Source organism: Aquarana catesbeiana, linkage group LG13, assembly GCF_042186555.1.
Source record: "Aquarana catesbeiana isolate 2022-GZ linkage group LG13, ASM4218655v1, whole genome shotgun sequence".
Classification (NCBI taxonomy): Eukaryota; Metazoa; Chordata; class Amphibia; order Anura; family Ranidae; genus Aquarana; species Aquarana catesbeiana.
In genome coordinates, this window is record NC_133336.1 from 199216283 (window position 1) to 199242102 (window position 25820).

Consider the following 25820-nt stretch of genomic DNA (forward strand, 5'->3'; position numbering starts at 1 on the left):
CCCCAGTCACCCCCTGATCACCCCCCTGTCACACTGACACCAATAGCAGTTTTTTTTGTTCTGATTATTGCGTTGGTGTCAGTTTGTGACAGTTATAAGTGTTAAGGCAGTTAGGGTTAGCCCCCTTTAGGTCTAGGGTACCCCCCTTTAGGTCCAGGGTACCCCCCTAACCCCCCCTAATAAAGTTTTAACCCCATGATCACCCCCCGTTGCCAGTGTCACTAAGCGATCGTTTTTCTGATCGCTGTATTAGTGACACAGGTGACGCTAGTTAGAGAGGTAAGTATATAGGTTCGCTGTCAGTGTTTTATAGCGACAGGGACCCCCATATACTACCTACTAAAGGTTTTAACCCCCTGATTGCCCCCTAGTTAACCCTTTCACCAGTGATCCCCGTATAAGTGTTACGGGTGACGCTGGTTAGTTAGTTTGTTTATTATAGTTTAAGGGCACCCGCCGTTTATTACCTTATAAAGGTTTAACCCCCTAATTGCCCGGCGGTGATATAAGTTACGTTTTTAGGGTCAGATAAGGTTTGCGTCTCCCCAGGCAGCGTCAGGTTAGCGCCAAAACCGCTAACACCCAAGCACGCAGCTTACACCTCCCTTAGTGCTATAGTATCTGAATCAATATCTGATCCGATCAGATCTATACTAGCGTCCCCAGCAGTTTAGGGTTCCCAAAAATGCAGTGTTAGTGGGATCAGCCCAGATACCTGCTAGCACCTGCGTTTTGCCCCTCGGCCCAGCCCAGCCCAGCCCACCCAAGTGCAGTATCGATCGATCACTGACACTTACAAAACACTAAGCACACATAACTGCAGCGTTCGCAGAGTCAGGTCTGATCCCTGCGATCACTAACAGTTTTTGTTGGTAGCGTTTTGATACAGTCGCTGACAGTCAGGAGCTTTTTTGCCTGTGAGTCTCACTAGTGTACCCCTAAATTTAGAGCCCAAAATGGCAAATCGAAGGTACACTAGTGAAGAGGCCTACACGTTTCTGAGCATGACAGATAGTGAAAAGGAAGTCACTCATCTGTCAGATTCAGGCTCAGAATACGATCCTGTAGAGGACAGCGGCTCCATGACAGATAGCTCTGACGACGGAGTTGTGGTCCCTGCCAAGGTCAGGCGTACCAGACCCCAATCTTCTTCTTCTGTCCTTGAAGTGCAAGAACCGCAGGTCCCTCGTATGGAGCAGAGAAGTACTAGCGCCGCTATTCCTTCTGGTGAACTGGCAAGCACCAGTGGCCTAGTACACCCTGGTCGTACATCCAGCACTGCAGTATCACGTGGTGACATGGCGAGTCCCATAAGTGCAGTTCAAGCTGGCGAGGTGGCAAGCACAAGTAGTGTCCCGCTGCCACCAAGAAGACGAACACAGGCCCGTCGTGCCCATAGTGCCCTTCCTGCTGCATTCGCCAATCCGAATTGGGAACCCACCACTTCTGCAGCACCCGTACTTCCCCCATTCACTGGCCAACCCGGCATTCAGGTGGAAACAGTTGATTTTACGTCACTGGATTTTTATTCGCTGTTTTTCACAGAAGATCTCTATAGATCTATTGTGGACCATAGCAATTTGTACGCTGGTCAACACATCGCCGCTAATCCCCAGTCCTCCCTTGCCAGAGATTGGAGACCAATTACGGTCTCCGAATTTAAGCTCTTTCTGGGCCTTTCCCTCAACATGGGCATAAATAAAAAGAGTGAGTTGCGGTCATATTGGTCCACTGACCCAATTTACCATATGCCCGTGTTCTCTGCCTCCATGGCCAGGGCACGATACGAGCAGATTTTGCGGTTCATGCACTTCAATGACAATGAACTCTGTCGTCCTCGTGGAGACCCTGAATATGATCGGCTGTACAAAATTCGGTCCCTCGTAAACCACTTCAACCAACGTTTTGCAGACTTGTTTACTCCCCATCAAGTTGTCTGCGTTGATGAGTCCCTGATTAAATTTTCTGGCCGCTTGTCATTCAAACAGTACCTTCCCAGCAAGCGTGTCAGATACGGGGTCAAGATGTATAAGCTCTGTGACAGGGCCACAGGCTATACATGTAGTTTTATGGTTTAAGTAAAGTCCCTCCTGTCCTGGCAATCCTGGTCTTTGCATTGGTGAATGTTTTGAGCGCTACCATACACTAGTTGAGTTTTAGCGTAGGGTACAGCATTGCACAGACTAGGACACACTTTCACAGGGTCTCCCAAGATGCCATCGCATTTTGAGAGACCCAAACCTGGAACCGGCTACAGTTATAAAAGTTACAGTTATTAAAAAAAAAAAAAGTAAAAAAAATAAAAACACAAAAAAAATATAAAATAAAAAAACCAAAAATAGTTGTTGTTTTATTGTTAACTCTCTCTCTATTCTCTCTCTATTGTTCTGCTCTTTTTTACTGTATCCTGTATGTTTTATTGTTATGTTTTATCATGTTTACTTTTCAGGTATGTAATTTTTTTTATACTTTACTGTTTACTGTGTTTTTTTGTTAACCATTTTATTGTTTTCAGGTACGCCATTCAGCTGCAGCACGGATTTATTTATCTTGACAGCAACAGCATTTGCTCCCACGATACATAAAGCCGTGACTCCAGCACTGTCGGAGGTGATTTCACCACCACAGTTACATACTTCAGCATATATGCCGAAGCATGGGGGCAGCAGTGGGTGGAGGAGCGATTTGCTCCTGCCTTTTGCGGGAGGATGCCCCCATGCTTCGGCATATATATCTTTTAGGCACAGGTTGCGTTAAATGTTTTATTTTTTACTACGTTTTTTTTGTATTTGCTTTGCAGGTATGGTAAGTCTTACTGTTATACTGTAATGTTATTTTGTTTTATTGTTAACCATCATTTGCTTAGCAGGTACGCCATTCAGTTGCAGCGCAGATTTATTTATCTTGACAGCAACAGCGTTTGCTCCCACGATACATAAAGCCGTGACTCCAGCGCTGTTGGAGGTGATTTCACCACCACAGTTACATACTTCAGCATATATGCCGAAGCGTGGGGGCAGCAGTGGGTGGAGGAGCGATTTGCTCCTGCCTTTTGCGGGGGGGATGCCCCCATGCTTCGGCATATATATATTTTAGGCACAGGTTGCGTTAAATGTTTTATTTTTTACTATTTTTTTTGTATTTGCTTTGCAGGTATGGTAAGTCTTACTGTTATACTGTAATGTTATTTTGTTTTGTTAACCATCATTTGCTTAGCAGGTATGCCATTCAGTTGCAGCGTGGATTTATTTATCTTGACAGCAACAGCGTTTGCTCCCACGATACATAAAGCCGTGACTCCAGCGCTGTCGGAGGTGATTTCACCACCACAGTTACATACTTCAGCATATATGCCGAAGCGTGAGGGCAGCAGTGGGTGGAGGAGCGATTTGCTCCTGCCTTTTGCGGGAGGATGCCCCCATGCTTCGGCATATATAAACGGTGCATGTATGCCCATCATTAGAAGGTGGATGAAGGGAGGTATTCTAATGGTGGGCATACCCACCGATCAATATCTTTTTTTCGTTCAGCCCACAGGCTGCATGAAAAAAAAGATTACAATATATGCCCAACAAGGACCAGCAACGTACTGGTATGTTGCTGGACTTTAAGTGGTTATACCAGAATGATGCCTGCAGGTTTAGGTATCATCTTGGTATCATTCTTTTCAGCCAGCGGTCGGCTTTCATGTAAAAGCAATTCTAGCAGCTAATTAGCCTCTAGACTGCTTTTACAAGCAGTGGGAGGGAATGCCCCCCCCCACCGTCTTCCATGTTTTTCTCTGGCTCTCCTGTCCCAAGAGGGAACCTGAGAATGCAGCCGGTGATTCAGCCAGCTGACCATAGAGCTGATCAGAGACCAGAATGGCTCCAAACATCTCTATGGCCTAAGAAACCGGAAGCTACGAGCTTCCGGTTTCATGACTTAGATTTCTCCGGATGTAAACAGCGCCATTGGGAAATTGGGAAAGCATTTTATCACACCGATCTCGGTGTGGTCAGATGATTTGAGGGCAGCGGAGAGATCTAGGGTCTAATAGATCCCAGTTTTTTCAAAAAAGAGTACCTGTCACTACCTATTGCTATCATAGGGGATATTTACATTCCCTAAGATAACAATAAAAATGATTAAAAAAAAAATTAAAGGAACAGTTTAAAAATAAGATAAAAAAGCAAAAAAATAATAAAGAAAAAAAAAAAAAGCACCCCTGTCTCCCCCTGCTCTCACACAAAGGCGAACGCAAGCGTCGGTCTGGCGTCAAATGTAAACAGCAATTGCACCAGGCATGTAAGGTATCACCACGAAGGTCAGATCGAGGGCAGTAATTTTAGCAGTAGACCTCCTCTGTAAATCTAAAGTGGTAACCTGTAAAGGCTTTTAAAGGCTTTTAAAAATGTATTTGGTTTGTCGCCACTGCACGTTTGTGCGCAATTTTAAAGCATGTCATATTTGGTATCCATGTACTCAGCCTAAGATCATCTTTTTTATTTCATCAAACATTTGGGCAATATAGTGTGTTTTAGTGCATTCAAATTTAAAAAAGTGTGTTTTTTCCCAAAAAAATGCGTTTGAAAAATCGCTGAGCAAATACTATGTGAAAAAAAAATGAAACACCCACCATTTTAATCTGTAGGGCATTTGCTTTAAAAAAATATATAATGTTTGGGGATTCAAAGTAATTTTCTTGCAAAAAAAAAATAATTTTTTCATGTAAACAAAAAGTGTCAGAAAGGGCTTTGTCTTCAAGTGGTTAGAAGAGTGGGTGATGTGTGACATAAGCTTCTAAATGTTGTGCATAAAATGCCAGGACAGTTCAAAACCCCCCCAAATGACCCCATTTTGGAAAGTAGACACCCCAAGCTATTTGCTGAGAGGCATGTTGAGTCCATGGAATATTTTATATTGTGACACAAGTTGCGGGAAAAAGACAAATTTTTTTTTTTTTTTTTGCACAAAGTTGTCACTAAATAATATATTGCTCAAACATGCCATGGGAATATGTGAAATTACACCCCAAAATACATTCTGTTGCTTCTCCTGAGTATGGGGATACCACATGTGTGAGACTTTTTGGGAGCCTAGCCGCGTACGGGACCCCGAAAACCAAGCACCGCCTTCAGGCTTTCTAAGGGCGTAAATTTTTGATTTCACTCTTCACTGCCTATCACAGTTTTGGAGGCCATGGAATGCCCGGGTGGCACAAAACACCCCCAAATGACCCTATTTTGGAAAGTAGACACCCCAAGCTATTTGCTGAGAGGTATAGTGAGTATTTTGCAGACCTCACTTTTTGTCACAAAGTTTTGAAAATTGAAAAAAAAATACATTTTTCTTGTCTTTCTTCCTTTTCAAAAACAAATGAGAGCGGCAAAATACTCACCATGCCTCTCAGCAAATAGCTTGGGGTGTCTACTTGAGGAGTGAAATCAAAAATTTACGCCCTTAGAAATCCTGAAGGCGGTGCTTGGTTTTCGGGGCCCCATACGCGGCTAGGCTCCCAAAAAGTCCTAAACATGTGGTATCCCCGTACTCAGAAGAAGCAGCAGAATGTATTTTGAGGTGTAATTCCACATATGCAAATGACATGTTTGAGCAATATATCATTTAGTGACAACTTTGTGCAAAAAAAAAAAACATTTGTCACTTTCCCGCAACTTGTGTCAAAATATAAAATATTCCATGGACTCAACATGCCTCTCAGCAAATATCTTGGGGTGTCTACTTTCCAAAATGGGGTCATTTGGGGGGGGGTTTGTGCCATCTGGGCATTTTATGGCCTTCAAAACTGTGATAGGTAGTGAGGAGTGAATTCAAAACTTTACGCCCTTACAAATCCTGAAGGCGGTGCTTGGTTTTCGGGGGCCCCGTAGGCGGCTAGGCTTCCAAAAAGTCCCACACATGTGCTATCCCCGTACTCAGGAGAAGCAGCTGAATGTATTTTGGGGTGCAATTCCACATATGCCCATGGCCTGTGTGAGCAATATATAATTTAGTGACAACTTTTTGTAATTTTTTTTTTTTTGTCATTATTTAATTACTTGGGACAAAAAAATTAATATTCAATGGGCTCAACATGCCTCCCAGCAATTTTACTTGGGGTGTCTACTTTCCAAAATCGGGTCATTTGGGGGGTTTTGTACTACCCTGCCATTTTAGCACCTCAAGAAATGACATAGGCAGTCAAATGTACCCTAGTTTGTAGACGCTATAACTTTTGCGCAAACCAATAAATATACGCTTATTGACATTTTTTTACCAAAGACATGTGGCCGAATACATTTTGGCCTAAATGTATGACTAAAATCGAGTTTATTGGATTTTTTATAACAAAAAGTAGAAAATATCATTTTTTTTTTCAAAATTTTCGGTCTTTTTCCGTTTATAGCGCAAAAAATAAAAACGGCAGAGGTGATCAAATACCATCAAAAGAAAGCTCTATTTGTGGGAAGAAAAGGACGCAAATTTCGTTTGGGTACAGCATTGCATGACCGCGCAATTAGCAGTTAAAGCAACGGAGTGCCAAATTGTAAAAAGTGCTCTGGTCAGGAAGGGAGTAAATCCTTCCGGGGCTGAAGTGGTTAATAATATTTAATAAGTGTGTCAGGTTGAATCCGTTGCTTTATGCCACCTATGAAGAGCGAATCGCATTTGGGTCGCTCTTCCCACGGGTCAGCAAACAGGGGATGTGTGTACAATGAGTAATTACTGTTCGGTCAAACCTCCCTATATAAGCTCTTATGAGGAGGATGATCCTTAGACTAGGCAGAGTTGTGATAAATACCCTGAAAAGTTATCCTAATTGCTGTCACACAGCAACGAAGTACTGCTACAAGATCTGGACAGTGGACTGGGAGCCCAGCAGTCTAAGCGGAGGAGCAACAGCCACATCGAGAGGAAACCAACATACTCACTTTCGCCCACTACCCCTGCAGGGGTACCTGGATCTGGTGAGTGGGGTATCATAGGGGGAGCACAAAAGTCACCCTGACCTGAGGATTAAATCTACATAGGACATCAAGGATAATCACATATGTCACTTTTTAGGAAGACCTAGTGAAAATTAAGTTTTCTCATTTCAATTCGTCGTATGAATAATGGATACTGCTGCTGAACTCTATCTACCCAGTATCAATTTCCCTTGTGATTTTATCCCACTTGTTGACTTTTCCTGTATAATTTATTTTTTTATTTATTTATTTTGGTGCACACAGAACACAATTATTTACTTTGTAGGGCACCTATACTACTACACTATGGGGCTGATTTATGAGGCATTTGCGCCATGACTTGCGGTGCACGCCGATGCGCAAATGACATTTTCGTATTTACAAAGCATTTGCGCCGGTAACACAGCGCGATCCCTCATTTACAGTACCTGACCGCGAGATTGTGTTTCCAGAGCGATACCATCGCGCTGGTTTTTGGCGACAGGGTACTGTGCATGTCGCGCTGTCTCACTCATCGCGAAAGGAAAACGTTGTTTTCCTTTCGCGATGAGTGACAGGCAGTGCTGACAGCTGTCTGGTATGAATCCTGAGTGGGTTCCCCCCCAGGGGCACACTAGGCCCTTAGGTCTGGTATGGATTGTAAGGGGAACCCCCTACGCCGAAAAATCGGCATGGGGGTCCCCCCAAAATCCATACCAGACCCTTATCCGAGCACCCAGCCTGGCCGGCCAGGAAAGGGGGTGGGGACGAGCGAGCGCCCCCCCCCCGCTGAGCCGTACCAGGCCGCATGCCCTCAACATGGGGGGTTGGGTGCCTTGGGAGGGGGGGCGCCCTGCGGGGGCCCCCCCCACCCCAAGGCACCTTGTCCCCATGTTGATGAGGACAAGGGCCTCTTCCCGACAACCCTGGCCGTTGGTTGTCGGGGTCTGCGGGCTTATCGGAATCCGGGAGCTCCCTTTAATAAGGGGGCCCCCAGATCCCGGCCCCCCCTCCCTGTGTGAATGAGTTTGGGGTACATGGTACCCCTACGCATTGACCTAGGGAAAAGTGTCAATAAAAAAAAAAACACAGTACACAGGTTTTAAGAGTAATTTATTAGGCAGCTCCGGGGTCTTCTTCCAACTTCGGGGGGGTCTCCTTCTGACTTCTCCCGGTGTTCGGCCTCTTCTCCCGGTGTTCGGCCTCTTCTCCCAGGCCCCGCTGCTATCTTCTTCCAGCTCTATTGCCAGCGAGGGGCCCGGTCTGCTGCCGCTGTCTCGCCGCCGCTGTCTCGTCGCTTCTTCTCTTCTTCCGATGTTGACACGACGCTCTCTCCAGCTGGAATGCTTTGTGCGAGCTGCGGAGCCATTTATATAGGCGGTGACCCCACCCCCTTGTGACGTCATGGTCCCAGCATGCGCAGGGACTCTGGCATCATAAGGGGGCGTGACCCCAGAGTCCCTGCGCATGCTGGGACCATGACGTCACAAGGGGGTGGGGTCACCACCTATATAAATGGCTCCGCAGCTCGCACAAAGCATTCCAGCCGGAGACAGCGGCGACAAGACAGCGGCAGCAGACCGGGCCTCTCGCTGGCAATAGAGCTGGAAGAAGATAGCGGCGGGGCCCGGGAGAAGAGGCTGAACACCGGGAGAAGAGGCCGAACACCGGGAGAAGTCGGAAGGAGACCCCCCCGAAGTCGGAAGAAAACCCTGGAGCTGCCTAATAAATTACTCTTAAAACCTGTGTACTGTGTGTTTTTTTTTTATTGACACTTTTCCCTAGGTGAATGGGTAGGGGTACCATGTACCCCATACTCACTCACACAGGGTGGGGGTCCGGGATCTGGGGGCCCCCTTTATGAAACGGGGCTCACGGATTCCGATAAGCCCCCCGCCCGCAGACCCCGACAACCAACGACCAGGGTTGTCGGGAAGAGGCCCTTGTCCTCATCAACATGGGGACAAGGTGCTTTGGGTTGGGGGGGCCCCGCAGGGCGCCCCCCTCCCCCAAGGAACCCACCCCCCCATGTTGAGGGCATGCAGCCTGGTACGGCTCAGGAGGGGGGTGCGCTCGCTCGTCCCCACCCCTTTTCCTGGCCGGCCGGGCTGCGTGCTCGGATAAGGGTCTGGTATGGATTTTGGGGAGACCCCACGCCAATTTTTCGGCGTAGGGGGTTCCCCTTACAATCCATACCAGACCTAAGGGCCTAGTATGCCCCTGGGGGGGGAACCCACGCCGTTTTTTTCATTCAAAATTTGGCGCTGTGTTCCCGCCTCAGGATTCATACCAGACAGCTGTCAGCACTGCCTGTCACTCATCGGGAAAGGAAAACAAAGTTTTCCTTTCCCGATGAGTGAGCCATCTCGGCGCTGGCTCCTGCGATGGGGCTCGCAGGTGTCAAATCTCGCCGAGAAATGCGGCGAGATTGACACAATATCGCGGTCACCTACTGTACTATCCTCTTCCCAGCGCACGGGAAGAGGTGATCTGCACGCCACTATAGACCTAGTGCACGGCATGTTTAACTTGAAATTTAAACAAGCTGGAAGTGCCAATAATATGGGGGTGATGTGGGGAAGTGTTGTACTAACTGCCCAAGTCACAAATATGGCCAATATAGAACGAGAAAGTGACTTTCTCGGAACAAGCCGGCAGCGACGGCAAATACATTTTAAACATTTGCGCTTGTTCAAATACTTTAGTTCAGTGCGCCGGCAAAATATTAGTAAATGTCAGGCAACATAAAAACATTTGCATAGGTTGAACGGGCGCACCTCTAGACTTTTTTTTTTTTTTTTTTAACGCTGGTTCTCTTCGTGTGGCTCTAATGAAATGTCGGTCTGGCAAAACACATACAAGTTAATTGATAAAAACAGCATTAAGAAAACAAACACAATTCAGAAAAAAAAAAATGCGTGGGGTTCCCCCGAAATTCAATACCAGGCACTTCAGGTCTGGTATAGATATTAAGGGGAACCCCACGCCAAAAAAAAAATGAGGATGTTGATGAGGACAAGGGCCTCTTCCCGACAACCCTGGCCGTTGGTTGTCGGGGTCTGCGGGAGGGGGGCTTATTGGAATCCGGGAGCCCCCTTTAATAAGGGGGCCCCCGGATGCCGGCCCCCCCACCCTATGTGAATGAGTATGGGGCACATGGTACCCCTACCCATTCACCTAGGGAAAAAGTGTCAATAAAAAAAACACACTGCACAGGTTTTTAAAGTAATTTATTAGACAGCTCCGGGGGGTCCTCTTCCAGCTTCGGGGGTCTCTCCGGTTCTTCTCTGCTGTCTCCGGTCTTTTTTTCCGCTGTTCGACCTGTTCTCCGCTCTCTCTGGATCTTCTGCCGGGCTCCTCCGCTATCTTCTGCTCTTTTGCCGCTCTTTTGATTTAGCGGAGGAGCCCGGTCTGCTGCCTTCTTCCCTCCTCTCTTCTTCCGCTGTTCGACCTGTTCTCCACGCTCTCCGGGTCTTCTGCCGGGCTCCTCCGCTATCTTCTGCTCTTTTGCCGCTCTTTTGCTATAGCGGAGTCTGCTGCCTTCTGCCTTCTTCCCTCTTCTCTTCTTCTCTTGACACAACGCTCTCTCCGGCTGGATTGCTCTCTAGGCGCTCCGCTCTGACTTATATAGGCGGTGACCCCGCACCCTTATGCCATCACAGTCCCTGGGCATGCTGGGACTGTGACGTTTTAAGGGGCGTGGTCACCGGGTGAGGTTGACCACGCCCCCTAAAACGTCACAGTCCCAGCATGCCCAGGGACTGTGAAGGCATAAGGGGGCGGGGTCACCGCCTATATAAGTCAGAGCGGAGCACCTAGAGAGCATTCCAGCTGGAGAGACAAGGTGGGGACAAGGTGCTTTGGGATGGGGGGGCCTGCAGCTCGCCCCACTTCCCCAAAGTATCCATCCCCCATGTTGAGGGCATGTGGCCTGGTACGGTGCAGGAGGGGGGGGGGGCGCTCGCTCGTCCCCACCCCCTTTCCTGACCGGCCGGGCTGCGTGCTCGGATAAGGGTCTGGTGTGGATTTGGGGGGTATCCCCCAAGCCGTTTTTTCGGCGTAGGGGGTTCCCCTTAATATCCATACTAGACCAAAGGGCCTGGCATGCACCCAAAGGGGGAACCCATGCAGGTTTTTCTCACGCTGCCTTAATAGGAAGATGTCTTTTTCCTATTGCAGCGAGCGCGAGATGTACCTCGCCGAGAACCAGCGCAGTCCTATCGCGCTGGAAACATTCTCGCGTGCAGGTACTCCTGTGAGTGCGCTGGTTCTATCCAGGATCTATTCAGCGCACCAATTAAGGTCGGAACCAGCGCAGTGCATTTATCTTAGTAAATGACCCCCTCTATGTCTTTCAGGTTGATGTTAATTTATTTTGATGTTTAGCACATGATGTTTAACTATTGGGTTGCCGTATTGGACACCATTTAACCACCTCAATACTGGGCACTTTCGCCCCCTTCCTTCCCAGATCAATTTTCAGCTTTCAGTGCTCTTACACTTTCAATGACAATTGCGTGTTTTTTATTTTTTGCGATATAAGCGAAAAAAGAGCGGAAATTTGAAAAAAAATACAATATTTTCTTCTTTCTATTTTAAAAGCAAGCCAATAAAATCGAATTTTGTCATAAATTTAAGCCAAAATGTATTCTGCTACATGTTTTTGGTAAAAATAATCCTGTTAAGTGTATAATAATTGGTTCGTGTGATCGCGGACACATGTGCGCAAATGATTATGTACAGATGTGCGCAGGTGATCACGGACATATGTGTGCAGATAATCATTGGGACATGTGATTTTACTGGGACATATGTGGGGGACTGGTGTTTTTACTATGTGGGGACATGTGTTTTGGGGGCATGTGTTTTGGGGACGTGTTTTGGGGACGTGTTTTGGGGACATTGTGTGTTTACTATGTGTTTTTTACATGTGTGGAGACGCTAGACTGGTGATCAGTGAGTAAAAAGCTGTAAAAAACAGCTCACATTCACTGATCACCAGCCGGCTGCAGCGATCCGCTCTCCTCTCCTCACTAACAACTTCCGTGTGAGCAGAGGAGAGCTGATTGCCTAGCAACCTGCTCTGTGTTTACATCACATGACGGCTGTGATTCGACACGGCTGTCATGTGATCAGGAGGGCCAATCGCAGAGCCCTCCTGTCGATAGGAGATGAGCCGTGTCCGAGTGACACGAGCGCATCGGGATCGCGCCGCTGTGCGGGCACGCGCGTGCGCGATCCCGCTCCTTCTGAGGGATGTTCCTGAACATCCACTCAGAAGGAGAGATAGCCCACCCGGCCGTTTATGTGCAGTGGCCGGGTGGGAAGTGGTTAATGCACTTTAGGGTTAATAGCACCCATTGCAGGTGACACCTGGCCTCAAGTGCACTTTAGGATGTATAATTATCCCTAGGATATAAATCACTCATTTTAAGGTGACAACAGTTTGGATCACTTTTTTAGGTTATTTATCACAAATTTGCAAACTCACCCATAGAAGGGTGACAGCAATTAGGATCACTTTTCAGGGTATTTATCACAACTCTGCCTAGTCTAAGGATCATCCTTCTCATAACAGCTTATATAGGGAGGTTTGACCGAGCAGTAATTACTTATTGTACACACATCCCCTGTTTGCTGACCCATGGGAAGAGCGACCCAAATGTGGTTCGCTCTTCATAGGTGGCATAAACACCTATGAATGAAATTCAACCTGACACAATTATTAAATACAATTTTACCACTTTGGAGGGTTCACTATCACTTTAGATATAATCACCCAATAGGGAGAGGATTTTAAAATCACCCATGGGGAGTGTATTCTAACTAATAATCACAGTATCACAAGTTAAACTATAGTAGGACATAAATACATCTCTACCCAGATTATTATGTAATTGGAGGGCAGCTCCATCTACCCCAACACCAAACATACTATCCAGGCTTTCATGATTTGGTGTCGCTGACATCCGGGTCCATTTGTTCCGGTAAGAGTTTTTAATCTTATCCACCTTAAGGATTCACCATCTTTGATGCTTCATATTACACCTTTTCACGTTGGAAGATCATTACTTTATTGTTGTGGACTTCGACATTCTTCCTTTACAGGATTTGATTTGTGTTATGGGACTCACATAATATTTCTCTCATCCTCATTTTACTTAATTCACTATGTTGGACTTCAGTATTCATTTTTTCATTTAATGATTATTAGATTGTACATCATTTGTGTATGCACTTGTCACTGTATTACTTGTTTTAGCGCTACATTTTTCTCACTTCCGTAAATAATTCAGCTGACTCCTCCATGCATGATGCTGAGTAGCTGTGGACAAGGAGGCAGAATAGGCCACTCTGGCAGCTGCAGTGGACGGCGCACTTGTTTCAGCTTGGGTCATGGAAAATGAGGTGGATGATGATGGTTTAGTAAGCCAGTCCACCACCTCCTCTGCATGCTGTGGCTCTGTGGCTGGATAGCACGGGCAACATCACTAAACAGAAAATGATGCCCTGGCTGGGGACGGACCACATCCACCTTTGCCTGTGCCATGGGAACGTCTGCCTCTCCTTGTTGGCCTACCAGACATGACTGAAGGGGGGGGGCTTATTACCCATATGTAAAAGAAACTGGGAAATGTGTGATTGGATGCACTTTTTTTAATGAAAAGTGGAGTTTGGTGCACTTTAAATTGAGGACTGCCCCTGACAGAAATGTAAAAACGATAAAAAAAATAAAAAAAATAATAATAATGAAAAAGGGGGAACACCAGCATCGCAGTCAGAAAAACTGTGGCTTACAATAAAAAAAAAAAAGGGGGCAGGCAGGGGACAAAAAAAACAAAAACAAAAAAACACAGCAGCCGAAAAAAAAAAAGGGCATACAGCACTGTATACAGCACTAAATGTTATGTAATGCTCTGTTAAACACTGCATTAACACTACACTGTACTCACACTATACTGACACACTATACTCACACTATACTCACACACTATATTCACACACTATACTCACACCATACTGACACTACACTATACTCACACACTATACTCACACTACACTAACATTCTACACTCTGAGTCACAATAACACAAACTCGCTAGTAGTAATCTCCAACTTCACATCTGGTGCGAAACAACCTTTTATAGTGTGGGGTGGGACTATGAGCACCAAGCCATGGTTCGATCATCATGACTTTGTCCAATCATGGCTCTAACAGTGCTCTGTGCCCTGATTGGGAAAAGCCCTGCACCTGACCAACGGTCAGGCCTTCCTCCCGATGGAGCCACCAAAAGTCAACGTGTTGACATTTGGAATGCAACTGACAGCTCCACAGTGTACAGCTTGTATAACAGTGTAAATTTGCTGTCCCCTCAAAAAAAATTCAACACACAGCCATTAATGTCTAAACCACTGACAACAAAAGTGAGTACACCCCTAAGTGAAAATGTCCAAATTGGGTCCAAAGTGTCAATAGTTTGTGTGGCCACCATTATTTTCCAGCACTGCCTTAACCCTCTTGGGCATGGAGTTCACCAGAACCACTGGAGTCCTCTTCCACTCCTCCATGATGACATCACGGAGCTGGTGGATGTTAGAGACCTTGTGCTTCTCCCCCTTGCATTTGAGGATGCCCCACAGATGCTCAATAGGGTTTAGGTCTGGAGGCATGCTTGGCCAGTCAATCACATTTACCCTCAGCTTCTTTAGCAAAGCAGTGGTCATCTTGGAGGTGCGTTTGGGGTCGTTATGTTGGAATACTGCCCTGCGGCCCAGTCTCCAAAGGGAGGGGATAATGCTTTGATTCAGTATGTCACAGTACATGTTTGCATTCATGGTTCCCTCAATGAACTTTAGCTCCCCAGTGCCGGCAGAACTCATGCAGGTCCAGACCATGACGTGATAACCCCAAATTTAACACACCTGGTCCCCATTCAGACCTGAGACCTTGTAACACTAATGAGTCACATGACAGCGGGGAGGTAAAATGGCTAATTAGGCCCAATTTGGACATTTTCACTAAGGGGTCTACTTTTGTTTCAGTGGTTTAGACATTAATGGCTGTATGTTAAATTATTTTGAGGGAACAGCAAATTTACATTGTTATACAAGCTGTTCACTCACTATTTTACATTTTAGCAAAGTGTAATTTCTTCATTGTTGTCACATGAAAAGATAGAATAAAATATTTACAAAAATGTGAGGGGTCTACTCACTTTTGTGAGATACTGTATCTCTGGAGACAATACCCCCTCCTTGTTGGCATAGAGACACAGGGCAGGGTAAGCTTTACATCCAATATCATGCCCAGGAAAATGCCCAGGAGGCGCACAGGAAGTGACTTTAAACTTCCCTATATAAGCCCAGCCCAGACACTGACAAATTGCTGGATTATCTTCAGTCCCCCCTCGTTCCTGTGCTAGTGTGTGATCTGCCTGAACTTTTTGTGACCTAGGAAACCTATTTGACTACCCTTGATTGCTGCTTGCCATTGACCTCGGATTTGTACCTTGACCGTTCTACTTCTTTACCCCTTTTGTACTCAGCTGCCAGATTGGAACCGACCCCGGCTTGGATCTCGACCATTCTTCTTCTGATTAACCCTTTAATACTTAGTTGCCAAACTGGACTTGACCTCGGCTCAGATCTCGGACTAAGGCTTGCATGGTGCTCCGCACCCCTGGCACCCATGCCACTCGGTGTCCACCAAGTCTCTGTCTCCATCTCCAGAGGCTTCAAGGACCCGAGGTGCAAGAGAGGCCTCCCCACTACTTCGGTCTCACATCAGGTACGTGGCCCTCATGACAGCCATGTCTGAGACTGAGGGGAGTGCTTCCGCCTTTGAGGCCCTGTGCCAACAAGTGGCCTCTGTGTCTCAGGGCCTGACGTCCATACAAGAGGGCTACTTTCAACTGGAGGGTCGGCTGACTGCAATGGCCAATCTCTCAGTTCTGAGCCCTGCGGAACCACCTGTTATGGCTATGGAGTAGCCCATCTCTACTCCAGCTCCTGAACCATGGGTTCCGATGCCGGAACGCTTTTCAGGGGTTCGCCACAAGTTCCGGGCTTTCAGGAATACCTGACGGCTATATTTTACCTTACAGCCTAGGACCTTCTTTTAAGAGGATACAAAGGTCGGGTTCGTGGTAGCCTTACTTACAGAAGAACCTCAAGCATGGGCTCATCAGCTATTGGAAAGGGAGAGTCCTATACTGCATTCACTGTCTTCTTTCTTCGATGCCATGGCAATGCTCTATGATGACCCACAACGAACCACCACGGCTGAAACAGTGTTGACCTCTCTACAACAAGGGAAACACCCTGTTGAGGACTACGTAACGTAATTCAGCAAGTGGGCTGCAGACACTGCATGGAACGACGCTGCCTTGTGCCATCAGTTTCGCTTGGGCCTGTCCGAGCCCCTCAAAGATGAATTAGCAAGAGTGGGGCTCCCTGATACATTGGAACCTACAATTTGGCTATCCAGCTTGATTGCAGACTCAGAGAACGTCCCAGGGAACGATCTGGTATGGCCAGTCCCACATGGATGCTCCCACAAGTACCCATGGCTCCACACCTGAGAACCCCTGAGATCCATGCATCAACCCCAATTCATGATGCAGAACCGATGCAACTCGGCTTAGTTCGTGCACCCCTCACACCCGAAGGGCAACAATGCTGTCGCCTGAACAATCTGTGCCTGTATTGTGGTGGAGCGGGTCACTTTCTTCAGGGATGTCCCATTAGGCTGAGTAAGTGGATCGAACCCCCATCTGTTTCACCGTACGTTGTTAAATCCTCGCATCTCACTCTCTGCCTCTCTTTGCAGATACCGGGAAGGATAATCCGAGTAGCAGCCATTATTGACTCTGTGGCTTGCAGCTGCTTTATTGACATCCACTTCTCCAAAAAGTATGGAATCCCACTATGCAAGAAGCCCCAGCCATTTACCGTTCATCTGCCAGATGGCTCCACACCAACCTTGGGTCCCATAACCCATGAGACCAACCTCATATTGGCCACCACCAAAGCAGACCATCTGGAATATCTTCAGCTGGACGTGATTTTTTCCCCCATTTTTCTGGTTATTTTGGGGTTACTTTTGGGGTTTTTTTTGGGGGGTTATTTTTTGGCTTCGACAGCACCAGCCACAGATTGATTGGTCCACTGAAGTTGTGTCTTTCAGCTCACCCTATTGCCTATGCCACTGTTTCCCATGAGCCTGTTTGACAATTCAACCCCTTTCCACAGATGACAACACTCTTCTCCCCCAGGTTTACAGAGACTTCCTGGACGTCTTTAACAAGAAGGGGGCTGAATCCCTACCACCTCACCGGCCGTATGATTGCCCCATTGAGCTTCTTCCTGGTTCTGCAATACCATTTGGGAGGATCTTCCCACTCTCTGAGCCTGCATTAGAAGTCCTCCGAAAATACATTGATGACAATCTTAGGAAAGGATTCATCCAGCCCTCTACCTCTCCTGCTGGCGCTGGACTCTTCTTTGTGGAAAACAAGGACCATTCTTTAAGACCATGTATCGACTACAGAGAATTGAACAGTATCACAATCAAGAATCAATACCTATTGCCTCTAGTCCCTGAACTCGTTCAGAGCTTCCACACCGCCAAGGTCTTCTCAAAATTGGACCTATGGGGGCCTACAATTTAATACGGATAAAAGAGGGCGATGAATAGAAAATGGCCTTTCGTACTAGGTTTGGCCATTTTGAGTATTTGGTCATGCCATTTGGGCTGTGTAACGCCCCAGTAACTTTCCAACAATTGGTGAAAGACATCTTTCGGATTTTCTTGACCTCTTCATGATAGTGTACTTAGATGACATCCTTGTTTTTTCACCTTCCCTCGAGGCACATCACATCCACATGCGAAAAGTCATTTTTCGCCTCCGAGCTCATAAACTCTACGCCAAGCTTGAAAAATGTGAGTTTGAGAAAGATACCAAACAATTCCTTGGTCTCATTATTTTGACTTCTGGCTTATCCATGGACCCCCATAAGGTAACAACAGTTCTTGAATGGCCAGTACCCTCGGACCGAAAGAGCTTCCAGAGGTTCGTGGGATGCGCCAATTTTTATAGAAGATTCATAAAAGGCTTCTCGTCAATAATTTCACCTATCACACAACTCACCAAGCAAAACAGCCATTTTCTGTGGTCCCCCTCAGCACAAATGGCTTTCGACAAACTCAAGCAGCAATTCACCTCTGCCCCGGTTCTTCGTCATCACAACCCAGCCCTGCCTTACGTGTTGGAGGTCGATGCTTCAGAGATTGCGGTTGGGGCAGTCCTTTTTCAGCTCCACAAAACCACAGCAATGTTGCATCCTACGAGTGTTATCCCCGCAACAGTGTAGATCTGACCAGGTATGAAATGGATGTTACTCTCCAGAGATAAGAGGTCCCAGGTGCTGGTTAATGCTAGTTGAAGCTGTGTGCAATTGAGAAAATCCGGACAGCCGCACTCCAGGAAGTAATAATCCAAATTTCTTTATTTTAAAATCAGGAACATGTCATACAGGACACCATGGACAGAGTGTACAGATAATCGGCTAACGCGTTTCACACTTATGCCAAGTGCTTACTCATAGCTATGAGGGGGACACCGTGGGGAGGTGGGGGCAAAGGGGGACACTGTCTGGGGGTGGAGGGCACAGGGGGACACTGTGGGGAGGTAGGGGGCACAGGGGGACACTGTGGGGGGCACAGGGGGACACTGTGGGGAGGTGGCGCAGGGGGACACTGTGGGTGGGTGTTACAGGGGGTCACTGTGGGGAGGTGGAGGGCACAGGGGGACACTGTGGGGAGGTGGGGGGCACAGGGGGACACTGTGGGGGGGGTGGAGGGCACAGGGGGACACTGTGGGGAGGTGGCACAGGGGGACACTTTGGGTGGGTATTACAGGGAGTCACTGTGAGGAGGTGGAGGGCACAGGGGGCACTGTGGGGGGTGGAGGGCACAGGGGGACACTGTGGGGAGGTGGAGGGCACAGGGGGGAACTGTGGGGGGGTGGAAGGCACAGAGGGACACTGTGGGGAGGTGGGGGGCACAGGGGGACACTGTGGGTGGGAAGCTGTGCAGCAACTTTCAAGCTGCTGCACTTTCCTTCCTAGATGCAGAGTAGAGCGGGAAGCGGCTGTATACAGACCTCTTGTGATGCGCTCCTCCTCGACGGCCCCTCCTCTCTTCTGTCCGTCTGAGGTGATGACAGATACAAGCACCTGGGGTGGACGGGAGGTAAGGAGGGGCCGGCGGGGAGGAGCGCATCATGAGAGGTCTGTTTACACTACAGTCTCTTAGCAGTGAGCAGGGACTCGATCTGCCCGTCAATCACAGCTAGCTGACGTGTAGATCGGGTCCCAAAGTGGAAGCTGTCATGGGGCCCCCTACTGGCCACAGGCCCTCGGTCAGTGCCCGAACTGCCCGATGGTCAGTCCGCCCCTGGACTTCGGTCTCCACTGACACAACCCCAGAAAAAGGTCTGGCATTAGGACAGCCAGATGTCAGCCTTGCTCTGCAAGCACTGGGGAATTTTCCTCTAGCAAAAGTGGATGGGACTTCAGTCTCCACCTGTATACCCCAGGAATGCTGGGCAGTCGGCCCAGATCGCCAACATCCTGACAAAGTGAGCCCAGCCACCCTGTCTTCTCCAGTGGCTGAAAGGACTCCAAGGGAAGGATCTGCTCTGTTTGGGACAACGTGTTTGGGGTACTGTGTGGGAATGGGCTTTGGGGCACTGGAACTATAGACTAACTTCGAAGTCAACCCGTTTTGGGTCTCCGTCTGTGCTAGTCTTCTGCCAAAAGGGGAGATGTGTGACGGGAGTCACTTTGGACGGGGGGGCTTGTGGAACCCAGCTTACCTTGGAGAGCTCTGGAAACTCCTTGTACAGCTCCCTCTGCCTTTCCTGCGTGTAAGTTACCCTCTGTCTATTAGGGGCACAGGGTGACCGAGAAACCCAGTTGGGTCTGCCTAACCCGACTCCCAGTACAACCACACCGGACTCAGCATTTACTTTTACCCCTGTTATCCTGGATTCTATATGTGTGGTTTGTACTGAAAGAATGAAGGGGCTCTTTTACTTGGGACATTAATATTTCTGAACTATATCCCTCAAGAAAATATGAAGATAAATAATTTCACCTTTCAGGCTGCTAGGTTGTTTGGGGTGTGGCTGTATCCCATTGTTCTATTGTTTCTCTCTGCCTTGGGAGCAACCTATTATGGGATGTTATGTGTTTCTAGCATGTAGACTTGGGGAAGGGTGGAGAAGGGAGGGGGCAATTCCTCCAACAGCCTCCCTGCTGATAGGACAGTCTACTTATGAGAAGTTGAATACACCTGTGTGTCTCTTATTACTGAATGTAGTTTCCCCCGCCCTGTGTCATTATGCAAAGCAGGGGGCATTGTCCTCTGAGTGTATATCTCTGTGTACCTGGGTTTGAATAAAGAGTCTGATGTTTTCCACCCTACACTGATGCTTCGACAAGTGGCTGGGTGGGCTAAGGGACCTTGGATCGTACACTGCTACTACTCGATAAAGGATGAGTAGATGGCGGACAGACTCTTCTTGAGTACGGGGGTCCGTGACAAGCAAGATTCAAGATCCCTCAGCCCACCCAGTCACTTGTCGAGACACCAGTGTAGGGCGAAAAAAAGCATAAGACTTTTATTGAATAACAGACACAAGTATATATCTCTGGAGACAATCCCTCCTCCTTGTTGGCATAGAGACACAGGGCGGGGTAAACATTACATCCAATAGCATGAGGCACAGCAACATTCAAACTTTTCAACACATCTTATAAACAAAAACTGGACACGCAGCCAACTTTGTCAGTGGAAAGGACACCTGAGGCAACTCTTATGTCCAATGTCAGTGTTCAGGGGTAAAACGAAATGCTGAGTCCAGTGTGGTTGTAGTGAGTCTGGTTAGATTAGACCAGACTGGGCTTCTCAGGTCACCCTGTTCCCCTAATAGACACAGGGTAACTTACACATAAGAGGGGCCTGGGGGGCTTGAAAATGAGTTTCCTGACCCCTCTAAGGGATGCTGCGTTCCACGGGCCTCCTGCCCAAAGTGATTACTGTCCCAGTTACCCTAAAAAAAAAAAAAAAATGGATCCTGTTCCCTTAAAGCATGTTATACAGCACATTGCTTGTGCTTTGTAATTTTGCCCCTCCCCTCGTATCACCTGAAACACCTGGGTGATCCTGCCTGGCTATGCCCTCCCCTCTTTAAACTGATCATGGCTTATCATGGCTGCTGAGCCCTGACACCGTGGTCAGTTTACGTGCCTCTGTCAGCTGCAGCCCTGCTCTCTGTACTCCTGTGTCTCCTGTGTCCTCCTCCCCCCTCCCTGCCTGTCAGCTCCGTGCACTCCATGATCCTCCCCTCCTGCTGCTCTCATATTTATTGTAGAAGCATGCCATCTTCTCTATTATATAACGTTGTGTGCCTCTGTGCCTGTGCTGTATAAAGAAAATGCAGATTGTACCTTATCTCAGAGCGTCTCCCAGCGTTCATGTGACTCTTAGGATCTCTCACCTCCCCTCCTCCCGGCTAACGTCAGGGGCAGTGCTCGGCCCTGTCCACTATAGCTGTCAGCCGGGCAAAGGAGAAAGCCGAGGAGTCACGTGAGCGCATGGAGGCGCTCTGAGATAAGGTACAATCAGCATTTTTTTACACAGCACAGGCACAGGATCACATAGCTTTATATAACAGAGGGGATGGCATGATCATACAATAGTGGGTTAACAAACAATTTAATAGCATAATATCAATTCTCCATTTTGCCATCTTATGTCTTATAATCCTATGTCATTTTTTTAAATGTAGGCAATTGTAACATAACAGTGAAAATAAGTATTGTGTTTTGATTTTAATGAGTTGTACTTATTCAAATAACTTTATATATTTTTTAACAATAGTTTACAATCCTTTACCGTACCTTGAGATGTATTTTCCTCCTGAGGTTCTGTATCATATTCTGAAATAGAATTAAACATATTATTGCTTTGAGTTTTATATCTTTCTTTACCTATGACATTTTTTAGGTCTTGTAAAAAAATCAATGTTCTTAAGGTAACAGTATTGCTCTAGCAACACAATGCAGAGGGATTAGGGAGGTGGGGAGGGGGCAGATTTCAAAAGGTAAAGAAGCAGCTGATTGGTTGTTTTGTGCATAAAAGATACTATCCTTCCTCTAGTCAGATATTAACCACTTAAGCCCCGGACCATTTGGCTGGCTAAAGACCAGAGCACTTTTTGCGATTCGGCACTGCGTCGTTTTAACTGACAATTGCGCGGTCGTGCGACGTGGCTCTCAAACAAAATTGACGTCCTTTTTTCCCCACAAATAGAGCTTTCTTTTGGTGGTATTTGATCACCTCTGCGATTTTTATTTTTTGCGCTATAAACAAAATAAGAGCGACAATTTTGAAAAAAACGCATTATCTTTTACTTTTTGCTATAATAAATATCCCCCAAAAATATATAAAAAAACATTTTTTTTCCTCAGTTTAGGCCGATACGTCTTCTTCTACATATTTTTGGTAAAAAAAAAATCGCAATAAGCGTTTATTGATTGGTTTGCGCAAAAGTTATAGCGTTTAAAAAACAGGGGATAGTTTTATGGCATTTTTATTAATAATTTTTTTTTACTAGTTTTGGCGGCGATCAGCGATTTTTATTGTGACTGCGACGTTATGGCGGACATGTCGGAAATTTTTGACACATTTTTGGGGCCATTGTCATTTATACAGCAATCAGTGCTATAAAAATGCATTGATTCCTGTGTAAATGACACTGGCAGTGAAGGGGTTAACCACTAGGGGGCGGGGAGGGGTTAAGTCAGTACTAGGGAGTGTTTTCTAACTGTAGGGGGGTTGGGCTGTGTCTGTCAGTACACTGATCTCTGCTCCCGATGACAGAGAGCAGAGATCGAGTGACACTGTCACTAGCCAGAACGGGGAGATGCTGTTTACAGCAGCATCTCCCCGTTCCTGCTCTCCGTGAGACGATCGCGAGTATTCACGCGGCGATCGAGTCCACAGGACCCGCGACCCGACTCACAGAGCTCCCGGCCGGCGCACGCACGCGCCACCGGCGGCGTGCACGCAATGACACGGCGGGAAATTCAAATGGACGTATATATACGCCCATTTGCCCAGCCGTGCCATTGTGCCAACGTACATAGTCATGCGCCGGTCCTTAAGTGGTTAAAGGAAAACTGCTATATTTGAGTAAACAAATGTAGTTATAGGTTTACTTACTGGTGTTGTTTCCAGAACTGTGTTGCTGCAAAAAAAGAAAGGGAAGAATTAGGAAACATTCTGAAAATGTAACTGGTAAAAGTTAAAATAGCTGTAAAATTATTAAAAGGACAAGCTTTAAAAAGTGTTGGTGAAATCTGGTGGTCCACGTTACACACTGAACTTTTATGACTCTTCGATACTTCCAGTGAGATTTCTCTTCCATAGTTTCTGACTGTCTCTTAGCTTGGATTTTTAGGGCTTCCTGTCCACATTGAGATGGTCTTGTAACTACTATTGCACATTCCACTATATTACAAAAATAATAATGCAGTAGGGATGGTGGGGGCCCATTAATAATGGCAATAGCTATAGTATGTGTGCAGACCTGGAAACTCAGAGATATCACCATCAAAATTTGTAAAATGGTAACCCCTATCTCCGCCCCCTCTATCCCCTGTCTACTACCCCCAACCTCCTCCATCCCTTGTCCATGGCCATGGCCTCCAAACTCCTCTATCTCTTTTCCATGTTTACCTCCATCTCTGCCTCCTCTATGCCCTGTCTATAGTCTGCTCAATGTTTGCCCCCTATATCTCTTGTTCATCGTTACCTCTATCTCTGTCTGCTCTATGTCCTGTTCATGGTTATCTCCCTCTCTGCCTCATCTATCCCTTGTTCATGCTCACCTCTGTCTCTCCTTCTTTATGCCCTGTCCATGGTTACATCTGTCCCTCTTCTGTCCCTCTTCTAAACGCTGCTCATGGTCAACCAACCCCCCCCCCCCATTTCCCAACCTTCTCTATCCTCTGTCCACGATAACCTCCATCTTTGCCTCCTCTATGTTCTGTCCATGGTCACCTCCATCTCTGCCTCTTCTATCCCCTGTCCATGGTCACCCAGCCTTCCATTCCCCAACCTGCTCTATCTTCAGTCCATCACCTACATATTTGCCTGTTCTATGTCCTGTTCATGGTCACCTTCATCTCTGTTTCCTCAATGCCCTATCCGTGGTAACCATTATGTCTGCCTCTTCTATCTACTGTCCATGGTAACCTCCATGTCTGCCTCTTCTATCCTCTATCCATGGTCACCCAACCTAACACTTCCCAAGCTTCTCTATACTTAGTCCATAGACACCTTCATCTCTGGCTCCTTTATGCTCCGTTCATGGTCATCTCATATCTGTCTGCTCTATCCCTTGTTCATGGTCACCTCTATCTCTGCCTTCTCTATGCCCTGTCCATGGTTACCGCCATCTCTGCCTCTTCTATCCTCTATCCATGGCCACCTGACCTACCACTTCCCAAGCTTCTCTATACTTAGTCCATAGACACTTTCATCTCTGCCTCCTTTATGCTCCGTTCATGGTCATCTCCATCTCTGAGTGATAGGGGGCGCTGAGTGATTATTTTATACTCCTTATATGTCATATTTCATAAAATAAAGTGACTATGTGCATAAAGTGCAATATTTCCTTATATCAAACAAATATCATACACGAAGTGAAGATATACATAAAGTACAATGAGAAAAAAATATATAAATTGGTAGTGATCAAAAAATCATTAATCAAATTATATTTTATAAGTCCATATTTCCAATGATGTGTCTTGATTAGTAGACCCACACCGAAAGCAAGAAGGAATTCCTTCACCATATATATTGAATCCACCCAATGTGCTCTAAATTGAAAGCTGCTCACCAGATGGATGTTACCTCTTTATTTAAAAAGAAGGTCTAATGCGCTTTTGGGAACTCCTGCATAGGATACCCTAGGTTACCAGATGACTCTCCTGTAATGTGACCTCCTCTCCACCAAAATATCCCATATGGAAGAAACAAAGGGACACTACATAGCGCAATACTGTTGGTTTATTTAAAATCATACATAAAACATGAAGGTTGTCTGCTTACATTTATGTGTGCCTTAGCTTGGCACTGAGGATAGCCTGCAGAGATTGTATTATGGAGCTGCTTGCCGCTGGGCTCACGTTCAGAGCCAGCGTGCGTTCCACTTGGGTATGGAAGAAAACTGGAAGCTGGGACCCAGAAGTGACGTGACCGGAAGCGCCTCGACGTACGTTTCGTAGTTAATACCTAATCGCTTCCTGATGACGTATTAACTACGTAACGTAGTAATTCGTAATCTCAATAAGCGTTTATTGATTGATTTGCGCAAAAGTTATAGCGTCTACAAAATAGGGGATAGTTTTATGGCATTTTTATTAATATTTTTTTTTTACTAGTAATGGCGGCGATCAGTGATTTTTATTGTAACTGCGACATTATGGCGGACACATTGGACAATTTTGACACATTTTTGGGACCATTGCCATTAATACAGCGATCAATGCTATAAAAATGCATTGATTACTGTAAAAATGTCACTGGCAGTGAAGAGGTTAACCACTAGGAGGAGGGGTTAAGTGTGTCCTGGGGAGTGATTCTAACTGTGGGGGGGATGGGTTAACAGTGACATGACACTGATCGCTGCTCCCGATGAAAGGGAGCAGACAATCAGTGTCCTGTAACTAGGCAGAACGGGGAGATGCTGCGTTTACATTGGCATCTCCCTGTTCTTCAGCTCCGTGACACGATCGCGGGCACCCGGCGGACATCGA

The 25820-nt window shown here is 46.7% G+C and overlaps 1 protein-coding gene across 1 annotated transcript in view; it reads right to left on the reverse strand.

Annotated features, from left to right (window-relative positions):
• Positions 1–25820, reverse strand: part of LOC141116650 (uncharacterized) — a 210737-nt gene that overhangs the window by 20647 nt on the left and 164270 nt on the right. Inside the window, exons 10-11 of the mRNA XM_073609042.1 lie at positions 23218–23242; positions 21894–21932 (exon numbers count right to left, since the gene is read on the reverse strand). Of these exons, the coding sequence (XP_073465143.1) occupies positions 21894–21932; positions 23218–23242 (64 nt within the window). The remainder of the gene's footprint in view (positions 1–21893; positions 21933–23217; positions 23243–25820) is intronic.